Source organism: Mizuhopecten yessoensis, unplaced genomic scaffold, assembly GCF_002113885.1.
Source record: "Mizuhopecten yessoensis strain PY_sf001 unplaced genomic scaffold, ASM211388v2 scaffold9847, whole genome shotgun sequence".
In the NCBI taxonomy this organism is placed as follows: Eukaryota; Metazoa; Mollusca; class Bivalvia; order Pectinida; family Pectinidae; genus Mizuhopecten; species Mizuhopecten yessoensis.
Genome location: NW_018408252.1, coordinates 3,941,857 through 3,954,577, shown reverse-complemented (window position 1 = coordinate 3,954,577; position 12,721 = coordinate 3,941,857). Strand labels below are relative to the sequence as shown.

The 12,721-nt window shown below is 37.1% G+C and overlaps 1 protein-coding gene across 1 annotated transcript; it reads left to right on the top strand.

Annotated features, from left to right (window-relative positions):
* The first annotated feature begins 718 nt into the window (after window positions 1-718).
* LOC110458935 lies at window positions 719-7,695 on the top strand. The gene is made up of 4 exons (XM_021510919.1): window positions 719-898; window positions 2,489-2,575; window positions 3,104-3,205; window positions 7,472-7,695. The coding sequence occupies exons 1-4, from the start codon at window positions 848-850 to the stop codon at window positions 7,616-7,618; spliced, it is 387 nt and encodes a 128-aa protein (XP_021366594.1). The 5' UTR covers window positions 719-847; the 3' UTR covers window positions 7,619-7,695.
* Window positions 7,696-12,721: the final 5,026 nt, after the last annotated feature.

The window sequence follows — 12,721 nt, the reverse complement described above, 5'->3', positions numbered from 1 at the left end:
ATGGAACATAGACTTGTAGTTTATTGACAAATTGGGATATCACCTAGAACATAGACTTGTAGTTTATTGACAAATTGGGATATCACCTAGAATATAGACTTGTAGTTCAATGACAAATAGGGAAACCACATGGAACATAGACTTGTAGTTTATCGACAAATTGGGATAACACCTGTAGCATTGACATGTAGTTTATTGACAAACTGGAATATCACCAGTAACATTGACATGTAGTTTATTGACAAATTGGGATAACACCTGTAGCATTGACATGTAGCTTATTGACAAATTGGAATATCACCTGTAGCATTGACATGTAGTTTATTGACAAATTGGGATAACACCTGTAACACAGACTGAAAATAATATTAAACCGCATAACAACAATACTCCACTGAGAACCACAATGGAATTGTCGACACCTTACCGACTACAAAAAATAACCTATTTCAGTATTAAAGTTTTATATTTCATTTTTGAAATTACGGTTTCCTGAAACGCATGAACATAATTCCAGTTTAGAATTTGATTTTGTAAAAGTCTTAGATTTTATGTGATATATTAAATGCCTATCAACCGTTCAACATATTGGTCATGTTAGCCCAGTTGACGTGGTCTTGCTTTAACGTTATCTTGTCACCAACTATGTTTTTGACCCTTATGTAGTTGTATGAACATATGGGAGATATAAGACATATATTGCTGGCAATGCGTTACCTTAAAAAATAGCTTATCGACAAAGCGAGAGTGGCTTCCGTTTGATAATTGGTGTCACTACGCCATAGTTAGCCCGAACCGTCTATCAAACGTTTTCAAGTCAGCGCCGATCCTTTCCTTACCCAACAACATGTTGACAGTGACGGCTGTTGTTGTAATTTTGACATTGGCCACCGTTCAGGTATTGTCCTAATCTTCATCGATCTTTTACTGTCAATCAGCATGGTTTAATAAGTGGGTGAGTCTTAAACTATGAATTTGTGCGCATCTGAATTCGTGATAGGAGTAGCATCACAAGTATACCACGCAGTTTTCAAAGAGCTATGCTACTTAACACATTAATCTGTCAGTCATGTTCAGTTTTCTTCTGTGATTTTCAATTTCAAAGGACTACGGGCGTTAAGGGTTTATTTTTGGCCTCTTCGGGGATTTATAATTTGTTGTTATTTTCGTACTCTGGAATAAATGAAGCATAACTGGTTTAGGGATATGGGATTGCATAGAGAGACATAACCCCACGGTTTCATAGAAAAATGCGTTTATATATCGTTTGTTGTGCGCTATTTGGTTGAAAATTGGCCATTGTGAAGGAAATTAACTAAACACTCTTCAATGTGTGAAAGCTTCTGCATGCAACAAACAAATAAATATATGAAATGCTGAATCATTGCTATATCAGTTTTCAATCGTAGAAAGGAACTTTTGTTTATCACATACGGAGGCTTTTATTTCTACATGTGAACTGTCCATAAACACCATATTTTAGCTATTTCTGCATAGCAACGCACTTTTGTTGCTACGGTAGGGCATCTACGCATGCACTGGGGGGGGGGGGAATCACCGAGAAAGATAGGCCTAATTAACCAATGCTATGTTTATAACAGAAATTGGTAAATACATTCAAGATAAGTTTTTTACTTTTTATCAGGCCAAACATGACACAACTACATGTTATCGATGATGTATGTTCCTTATGTTTGTGGCGTTAGTTTATTTTTTCTGTGCCTCAAAACTACTATTCATCATAATACGTTTTACAAGTTTCTTGTGTGGAACACTTCGAAAGAAGAAACACATATGTGTGTGAAGTGGCATATATCTTAAACTATATAGTTTCTTGGGAGCAATCCTTTCATTTTCAGATACGACAATATTTCTATGTGATCATAAGCAATGTTCCTAGTTTTTGCAATAATTGTGTATTCCCTGCTTAACGTTCAGCATTTAGGGGAATGCCAACATACACATGCACGCGTATACAACACACATGGAGGCACGTCCTTGAATGACCTTAGCTGTTGATAGGACGTTGAGCCTTTCAAAAAAAGGTTCACCCGTTGTTATTATAATGTGACCAGGTGGAATGCTGTGTTTGGTGCCTTCAGCATGGCATTTCAGTGAGATAGCACTAAAAAGTCGGCATCATATCACAAGGAGGCAAATACACCAACATAATCCGTCTCCTCCACACACACGCAAGCTAGCTTACACAACACATGTGTGCAGGGGCAGGGTATGTTGGTTGTATTTGCCTCCTGTGATAGCGCGGATATGTTGCCAACTTTAAAGTGCTATCTCACTGAAAGACCAAGCCAAAGGCACCCATCACATCATTCTAAACGGTCGCATTATACTTACCACGAGCGAATCGGTTGTCGCAATTGCCCTTTATGCTGAGTATAAAGCAGGGAATAACTACTACCTTGTTTAAACAGAGCAGAACACATTGCCTTCCTCATTTGTAAGATATCATACTACATATTTGATCCAGGTGCAACATAGTGTCCAGGCTGCACACACGGGCTCGCACGAGCACAGCGAGCACGGTACAGTGACCTATGTCTACGATCCGGTAATGGTAGGTCAATATTTCAGTAAAATGAGAGTAAACTACATATCTCCATATCCATTTTGGATCTTGCTTGACCACTTGCTTTATTAGGCTACGAATATGGCTAAACGCTCCTCAATTTCAAATTAAAAAACGGCACAGTTTCTCCCAATTTATTTCCAGGATGATTTTCGATTTCCAAATCAATTTCATGATAGCATTTTGTAATGTCAAACTTACCTCAACAATTTTTGCCTGTCATACCTTTTTTCGTTTTTGATCAATGCAATATACCGTCTAATTTTGCTGGACCAGTAACCATTGGTCCTAGTAAGCAATTAAAATGACAAGTGATTAATGGATTAATATACACGTACATGCACAAGTAAGATAAGACTTTCCTTTTGATATCTTCTCCGTTCCTGCTGTTGCATTTACATATTGAAAACGATTTCCTTGGTTGTTGACGCTGTGGTACATTTTTGTCTATTTAACTATTGATAACAGTTTTATATAACTTATGTGACAATAATACACCATTTTCGTTCTACACAGCACTACCTGGTGGCACGAACCCACAGTACCTGCTACTTCATGGGTCTGGATAACCATCAAATACATCAGGTCCATCAAGTCAACGGTTTGGAGCAACTAGAAGTATGTAAAAAAATAAACCAACTTGATGTTTTTTATAAGCAATTATGAAACAAGGTGTATATTAATCAGCTCTTCTTGGCCTGGATGTTAGCGCGTGGGTTGTCTTAATGTGGGCAGAGACCCAATACAGTTTCATGTCCGATTGGGGAATCGAACCCCGGACGCCTTGGTAATAGGCGAGTGCGTTATTCACTGCGACTCCCAACCACCTTAATGGCATGAAGATAAATAGCTGTGGTGATAGATTTTACACAAAAACGCCAATAATCGTTTTAATATCAATAACAAAAAGAAGAAATCAACCGCTTTACATAACGTATGCAGATCTAGAGTATTGGATAAGACTAACAACATCGACATGTGGACACATGCTATTTATCTGATAGTTATAATGTGTGTTATGCTGTTGATAGTCAGTTAGCTGATGGCTTTATGGCCCAGCAATGTTTAAGTCATATCGGGCCTGACAACAATAAGAAGGGACAATTACAATACTTAATTAACCAAAAACAAACAGAATAGTAAAAAACTGTTTACACAAGTACACAGCGAAAATGGTAAGATACATTAAAACGATTTTTTTTTAAATTTTAGAGTATAAACCAATTTTACGCAGGTATTTGAAAATCGTCGACAAATATATTGTGTGGATCAATGTTTCCATATCAGACACATTATACTATTAGTTTCGAATCTGTCAAAAATTGGCACATTCGATCAATATGTGAGACACAGTCATATCCATGTTCGTCGCATGAATGACTAAAGGGCTCGTGATCTTCTCCCCGTAACAAGAACGCATAGCTATGTCCGTATGACCGGCACCGCACTACAAAGACTAATCATTAAAACGATCGATTTGAAACCCCACTCTACGTTATGTGAAGAGAATCATGCCTCCTTTTGATAAGTACAAAAATGACACCAAAACTAAATATATTTTATGTTCATAAAAGCTTCTGGGCTGCATATATCGACGCAAGTGTCAATGAATAATCCTGGATTTTAAAACTATTATTAACAGGTGAAACATAATACCGCTCAACATGTTTCCAATTGGTTTTGAAACAATACTACTTTGTAACATTTAACTAAATATGCCATGCAGCTAATGGTGGTTAATACAATTATCACAATGGTAAACATAAGCGTGTCTGTGTAAATCCCAATCCGTCGATATATTTCATAAATATATTAAGGTTACAATTCCAAACCGCCACTATTGTTTACAAACCTAACAGCTACAATTCATGGTCGGGCTTGTGACCGACGGGTTGCGGGTTCGAGTCCAGGCACGGCACTGTGTTGTATCTTTGAGCAAGATACTTTACTCCGCTTGTTCCAGTCTACTCACTGTAAATGAGTACTTGGTTGGGCAGTGCTAGAATTGCTGAATGCAGGCTGTGAGCGCCGAATTGGCAGCACCGGCTGTATGCTTCCCAGGGAGTTGAGAAAGATAGTAGCTGGTTGCAAAGGCCCTATAACCACGGATACTAATTTGTGAACCGCTTTCAGACGACCTACGAACTAGGTTGTGATAAAGCGGTATATAAGAGCCTGAAATGTTTTTGTATTATTATTATTATAAACATGCATGTATATCATATCAGATTCAAAAGGATCATCTGAAGACAAATAACTTTGAAAATGCTTGTACAATCTCTGTTCAATTTAAGTTTTAATGATATCTATGATAACTGAGATCTCTATCTCCTTCCCAAAAGAGTTCTACATCCTGGGAAATGGGTCACTTTTTCCTACATACTGTATCTATTACCCAAAATCTAAAGGTGCAATCACTTGTGTGTGTGTTATGTTCAGCCTTCAATGCCTAACGGTATATCGTCGTAGTATTTAGTGATTGGTTGTTCAGCCTTCAATGCCTAACGGTATATCGTCGTAGTATTTAGTGATTGGTTGTTCAGCCTTCAATGCCTAACGGTATATCGTCGTAGTATTTAGTGATTGGTTGTTCAGCCTTCAATGCCTAACGGTATATCGTCGTAGTATTTAGTGATTGGTTGTTCAGCCTTCAATGCCTAACGGTATATCGTCGTAGTATTTAGTGATTGGTTGTTCAGCCTTCAATGCCTAACGGTATATCGTCGTAGTATTTAGTGATTGGTTGTTCAGCCTTCAATGCCTAACGGTATATCGTCGTAGTATTTAGTGATTGGTTGTTCAGCCTTCAATGCCTAACGGTATATCGTCGTAGTATTTAGTGATTGGTTGTTCAGCCTTCAATGCCTAACGGTATATCGTCGTAGTATTTAGTGATTGGTTGTTCAGCCTTCAATGCCTAACGGTATATCGTCGTAGTATTTAGTGATTGGTTGTTCAGCCTTCAATGCCTAACGGTATATCGTCGTAGTATTTAGTGATTGGTTGTTCAGCCTTCAATGCCTAACGGTATATCGTCGTAGTATTTAGTGATTGGTTGTTCAGCCTTCAATGCCTAACGGTATATCGTCGTAGTATTTAGTGATTGGCTGTTCAGCCTTCAATGCCTAACGGTATATCGTCGTAGTATTTAGTGATTGGCTGTTCAGCCTTCAATGCCTAACGGTATATCGTCGTAGTATTTAGTGATTGGTTGTTCAGCCTTCAATGCCTAACGGTATATCGTCATAGTATTTAGTGATTGGTTGTTTGGCGGTCAATGTCCTTGTAATATCTTACGTCATATAAAGATTGATGCCTTAGGAGGCACTGCCGAAAAGAAAGATATTCGTTTCGTTTTTGTCACAGTATACTGACGATCGTTGGGTTAAACAGTTGTTGACATCAACAAAACAGCTGCACGTTTTTCACGGAATATCAACTACAACATTCAGCGAATTTGTTATGTTCCGGCGTGCGAAGCGAACTCAGTGCCTTCTTCACGTAGACGGACGTTCAACATCAAAGTGAAAAATGAGGTATTGCCAGGCAAGACGCTAAGAATAAAAAGGTTTTAGGAAGTAAACAAAATTGAGTTATCCAAAATGTTACAGTGGGTGCAGATATCTTATTTCGGTAGCTTTTGTGTTCCAAAGTAGAGGGAGGGGATCGAGGCAAAATTGAGGTAAGGTTACTGATTTACGCAAAAGTGGAAATCTCGAGCATTTTGCCTACAGTGAGACAGAGATTTTGAAGAAAATAGTTTACTTATACACAGAAACGCATATTTTGTTTCCGTTACCATGCATGATTTTACGATGTTCCTAAAAATCATTTAACGTTTTATAAATTCACATTCCATCTTTTCCACTTCTCGATTATACAGTGTCACACTACGATTGCAACCCCGATTCAATGGTACTACGAATTTTAGTAACAAGATAGGATAATGGTTTGATTGAGCAAATGGAAGAGCAAGCGATAACACGTTGTTTATACGAATACTTGCAAAGTTTTCGGAATATAATACTAACAATGCAGGTCCGTATCCTTATCATTAGTGGGTATTCGGAAAGATTGTAATACAGAATCGTGATAATGTAGTATTTCGTCTTTGGAAAAATTGGAAACCCCGAGTGTTGTGTCTGGCAATGGAACATGAATCATTGAGAACATAGTTAATTTAAACAGAGAAACGCATGCATGCATGATTCTATATTATTCTTTTGCGCGTCATTTGACACGTACGGTGTGAACTAAATACGATGCTGTGTTCTATAAGTTAAAAATATCGTTTTAACAACCAACAAAATGTATTCATATACGAACGGAAGTTGATAGGGTATCAATACTGAAGTTACCTCGTATCATACGACGCGTAGATCTCGAGATAAAGACGTGCTGCTTTCATATCATAGCAGCATATCTAACGTTATCTTTGCCTGATAACATCACCGTATGGGAGGTACATCGGGTATTGGCACTAAGCGGAGCGACAGAAACTCCCATACGGTGATCATGAGATCTCCCTGAACGGTTTAACACTAGTATCAAGCATTTAGGCAAAGACTTTCAAAAGAACCAAAAGAACGGTAAAATTGACTGGCTTTGAGGCAGGGTGCCTCTTCTCTGTAATCTTCAAAGAAGAGGTATCAGATTTGCAATTGGTCAGGTGATTTGACCTGAGATCAATCAAATATCTAACCAGAGCGGCCGGTCTAGACTGTTTGGTTTGGTTTTATTTTTTTAACGTCCTGATTAAAGCTAGGTCTTTTAAGGACGTGCCTCCATGTATGCGTGCTTGCGTTTATGCAAGTGCAGGAGGCGGGTTGACACGATTTTCCCTTAACCGGTGTGATTTTAAAGAAGACGATGTTTTTTCTTCAGTTGCAAATGATGGCTTCCGTCAACGGCCATGAGGAAGAGTTGGACCAGGCCCTGAAAGCACAACTCTATCAGATTTTGGACCATTCGTGTAGACACCATCAGCTATTTCTTGTCAAAGCAACGGCGACCACTACGCCACCGATTTAGACTGGCCAAGGTTCAGCAAAGCAACGGCGACCACTACGCCACCCTTTTAGACTGGTCTAAATAAAAATAATGTTCTCCGCTGCTTTTGACTTTCTTATCTTGCAAATAGATCAGTTTACATCCAGTAGTTTTTCTTTATCAAAAATGTCAATCTGAAGCAGCGTTTTGCGGAAAGAAACACTTTTTTCGGTAAACGAAATATTCATGGAGCTGTGCGTCATACGGGGATATTATAGTGACAACAATAAAAAATATGCATAGTTAATAATACATTATACTTCCCGTCGATTATTAAGTACTTGCATGTTTCTTTAGAGACTTAAAAAGAATTATAAGCGTCATATCAACAGCTAGGGCTTCAGTTGATCTCTGGTTGGATGCGTTTTCGATGTTAAAAAACAGATCGGATCAAAAATACCTGGACGGATCTTTCTTAAATTTCACATCATACAAGATCCCTTGGTCCCTAGTTGTGTATTTAATGTATGTCTGTTGACTCGAGGTGGTAGGTTGGTGTATTTGTTTATTTTAGTTAACGCAGATAAGCTGACAATTACAGATTGATCCCTAACCGAGGTCTGTTCTATTTTGTTAAACGTCATACTAATCTACCCCCATTCGTGTGTATGCATCTGTGTAGGTGTGCTACAGGCAGTCTATGTTGGTGTATTTGCAATAACGCGGATCTGTTGCCGACTTTATAGTTCTACCTCACTGAAATGCCATGCCCAAGGCCCAAGCATAGTACTCTATCTTGTCACATTATTCTGACAAGAGTTACCAGTTTTTGCCATTACCCCTAGTACTGAAGTTTTAGCAGGGAATGTACTAGCTTCCATTTTTAAGGACATTGGAATGTCCCATCCAAGGGACAGAACCCATTGTCTTCCCCATTTGGGCAAACATTTAACAAACATCAGTGTCCTCTTTCAACATTCAGTAGATATCCGCAGGTACAAATGTATACACATTTGCCTTCAATATCCGACCTGCGGATACGTCACTGAGGGCACCAAGGCCTATATTTACTGACAACGGGCTTACCAGTCTTTAACAGCAGGGAACAACAACGACTGTTTTTACATACGTTGGTATATCCTGACCTTCAGACAGAACACAACGTCTTATTGCAATATATCCAGCAGACTTAGTTTGACTGTTTTGGTATCCTAAAATGTAGCGTACAAAAGCTAATCCCCAATTCTGCAGGAGTTCCCACATAATGATCCTCATGCAACATACAATCAGTAACAGCGGGTGTAAGTTTTCCTCAGACTAGGATCGTTAGACCATCATTCTACCCCGTAAGTTGGCTGTAAGGGGTTTAACGTCCTATTAACAGGTTATAGCACGTAAGTAACAATACAAAGCAATATATTACTTCAGCTTGGATTTCTTCTCTTCTTATCTTGGTGTCTCTAGGCACCTTCGGCTAGACCCGTGCAGGTTCGAGAAAAGAGTAGGCCTTCTGTATCTCACTTCATAATCGGGAGAGGCGACTAATATGCCCCCTCCTACAGAGTCGGGGATGGTTTATCCTTTGTCTGCTGGTTTGGCGAAGAAAGCAGAAAAAACTGCTTTATCCCACTTCTTGTGTGTCGTAAATGGCGATTAATGCAGGGCCGCTGCAGAATTGGGAGTTTCTCAAGAGTTGTGTGAAATTGAAATTAGATTTCTAAATCAACTGTGTAGATAAACACCGTCGTCATATACAAATGTATGTCATTGGCTGCTCCGAACAACCTCAACAACAAACTAACAAACAAATCATGTGTAGTTCAGTTCAACATTTAATCAAAACAGTTTCACACTTTTTAGAATAGAATACATCTCATTACCATTAACACTTTGCGTTTTGCAGTAAGCGGTGACCGATTAACATACACCTCAAAAATTATGTATTTTTCATCAGCAAGTTTATTATGATAATCTCGTTAAGATTTGAGAAAAAGACCTTGCCTGATAATCAATTTCTGTCTCGTGTATGAATCAAATTTGTGTCTGTATTTCCGCCTTAATATTCAATGAATGACCCTGTAGTCATAGATGCATTTCCAGATACATGTAGTACGAAACATTGTTTAATCTTAATGATTTATTGGTCTTTTTGACATCAAAGGGATTCTGGCTGGGGAAAGACACTGCTTAATGATCGAAACAGAATATCCGGTCGTTTAGAACAACACAGCCTTCCCCAACTGAAAAGAAAAAAGAAATATATGTATTATAAGAAACAATGGTGGAAATAAAAGCTACTGGAAATTCGAGTTTGTCGAAAAAGTATTTATATTTAGCTATTCTTTCCTAGATTTAGGGCCCACCATCTTCGGATGGCGTGCTGTTCAAATAACCCTTCGTCCGTGGTTCGTCTGTTCTTTAACGATTTTTGTTAGCATTATTTTCTCGGAACCAAGATGGCCGACTGGCGACAATCTTTTAATTTTGAAAGTTAAAAGTTTGCTAGCGCTATTTCTCAAAACGATTGTTTGCAGTTTAACGTTCCTTTGCCAGCTAGGGTCATATAAGGAAGGGTGCCTAGGGAGATACCGATGAAAACAGAGAGATAAACAGATTAAAAAGTGCCGGAGGGATCTTTCTGAACTTTTACAAGGAGGTTTCCCATGGCCCCTTAACATCCATATCGAGCTTTGGGACAAATTAGAAAACCGGGATGACTGGCAGGTGCCCATAGCCAACCAAACAAAACCAATTATCAACGTCCCATATGAGTTTTTCCATAATCAATCAACCATCCAAAAGCGATTATATTCGTAACAATAATTACTATTTCTATTGAATACGTTTGTTAATATGTGTTATGTCCCAAATGAGATTGTCACTAATCAACCAACCAACCAACGGTGATTATATTTGTAACAATAGTTACTATTTCTATTGAATACGTTTGTAAATATGTGTTATGTCTCAAATGAGATTGTCACTAATCAACCAACCAACCAACGGCGATTATATTTGTAACAATAATTACTATTTCTATTGAATACGTTTGTAATTACGTGTTATGTCCCAAATGATATTGTCACTAATCAACCAACAGCGATTATATTTGTAACAATAATTACTATTTTTATTGAATACGTTTGTAATTATATGTTATGTCCCAAATGATATTGTCACTAATCAACCAACAGCGATTATATTTGTAACAATAATTACTATTTCTATTAAATACGTTTGTAAATATGTGTTATGTCCCAAATGAGATTGTCACTAACCAACCAATAGCGATAATATTTGTAACAATAATTACTATTTCTATTGAATACGTTTGTAAATATGTGTTATGTCCCAAATGAGATTGTCACTAACCAACCAACCAACAGCGATTATATTTGTAACACTAATTACTCTTTCTATTGAATACGTTTGTAAATATGTGTTATGTCCCAAATTAGATTGTCACTAACCAACCAACCAACAGCGATTATATTTGTAACACTAATCACTACTTCTATTGAATACGTTTGTAAATATGTGTTATGTCCCAAATGATATTGTCACTAACCAACCAACCAACAGCGATTATATTTGTAACAATAATTACTATTTCTATTTAATACGTTTGTAAATATGTGTTATGTCCCAAATGAGATTGTCACTAACCAACCAACCAACCAACAGCGATTTTATTTGTAACAATAATTACTATTTCTATTGAATACGTTTGTAAATATGTGTTATGTCCAAAATGAGATTGTCACTAACCAACCAACCAACAGCGATTATATTTGTAACACTAATTACTACTTCTATTGAATACGTTTGTAAATATGTGTTATGTCCCAAATTAGATTGTCACTAACCAACCAACAGCGATTATATTTGTAACAATAATTACTATTTCTATTAAATACGTTTGTAAATATGTGTTATGTCCCAAATGAGATTGTCACTAACCAAACAACCAACCAACAGCGATTTTATTTGTAACAATAATTCCTATTTCTATTGAATACGTTTGTAATTATGTGTGATGTCCCAAATGAGATTGTCACTAACCAACAAACAGCGATTATATTTGTAACAATACTTACTATTTCTATTGAATTCATTTGTTAATTATGTGTTATGTCCCAAATGAGATTGTCACTAACCAACCAACCAACCAACAGCGATTTTATTTGTTGCAATAATTACTATTTTTATTTAATACAAGTGTAATTATGTGTTATGTCCCAAATGAGATTGTCACTAACCAACCAACAGCGATTATATTTGTAACAATAATTACTATTTCTATTGAATACGTTTGTTAATATGTGTTATGTCCCAAATGAGATTGTCGCTAACCAACCAACAATCATAAGCGATTATATGTGTAACACTAATTACTATTTCTATTGAATACGTTTGTAATTACGTGTTATGTCCCAAATGAAATTGTTTCCGGAATGGTAGTACAATGAATCCGTGACATCCCATTTAAGATCAATCTACAATTCTGTATAGGGCCATGTCCCGGAAATCAATGGTATATCAGATTAAGGTATATAAGTCCATCTTTTATAAGCGCACATATTGTTTCCTTGAACACATTACGTATTTCATTTGTATGGTACTCGTTATGATCTCGATAGAAAATATTCACGTTCTTTGCCCAATTTGAGTGCCGATGTTTTTATTTCACTACTAAGGTTCTCAATCGGTGGACGTGAATCACTTTTATTTAAAACCAATTAACATGTCGGGTTTCCGTTCATGAAACTTACATGATGGTTCTTACATTTCCGACACACCTTAATTTCTAGTACGTTTTCAGGGGTCCCATATAAATTTTTTCCTTATTCTGGCCTACTTTCATCAATTTTCGATGGAGAATTACGGATTTATTAACATTTAGAAATAACCTGTTTTTACCGGTATGTGTTGGTACTAAAGGAAACGGATTTTCTCTCTCTGCTGCAACGCTATTGAGACATATTTATCAATCATGCATCAATATTTCAAAGAAATTACTGTCAGTGCATAGTATAACTTAGCGGCGGAAAATAATAGCTGGGCAGAATATTTATACGGAATAAAGTGAACATGAGTACAAAAGAAAATTTGTGATTCACATTTTTTCCCATTTGTACTGGTGAT

What these genes read in the sequence shown, in the direction of transcription:
- LOC110458935 (XM_021510919.1), top strand. Translation starts at nt 848, where the DNA reads ATGTTGACAGTGACGGCTGTTGTTGTAATTTTGACATTGGCCACCGTT. An exon ending in ATGTCTACGATCCGGTAATG is followed by an intron (nt 2,576 to 3,103) that starts GTAGGTCAATAT and finishes CGTTCTACACAG; the next exon opens with CACTACCTGGTGGCACGAAC. An exon ending in ACGGTTTGGAGCAACTAGAA is followed by an intron (nt 3,206 to 7,471) that starts GTATGTAAAAAA and finishes TTTTTTCTTCAG; the next exon opens with TTGCAAATGATGGCTTCCGT.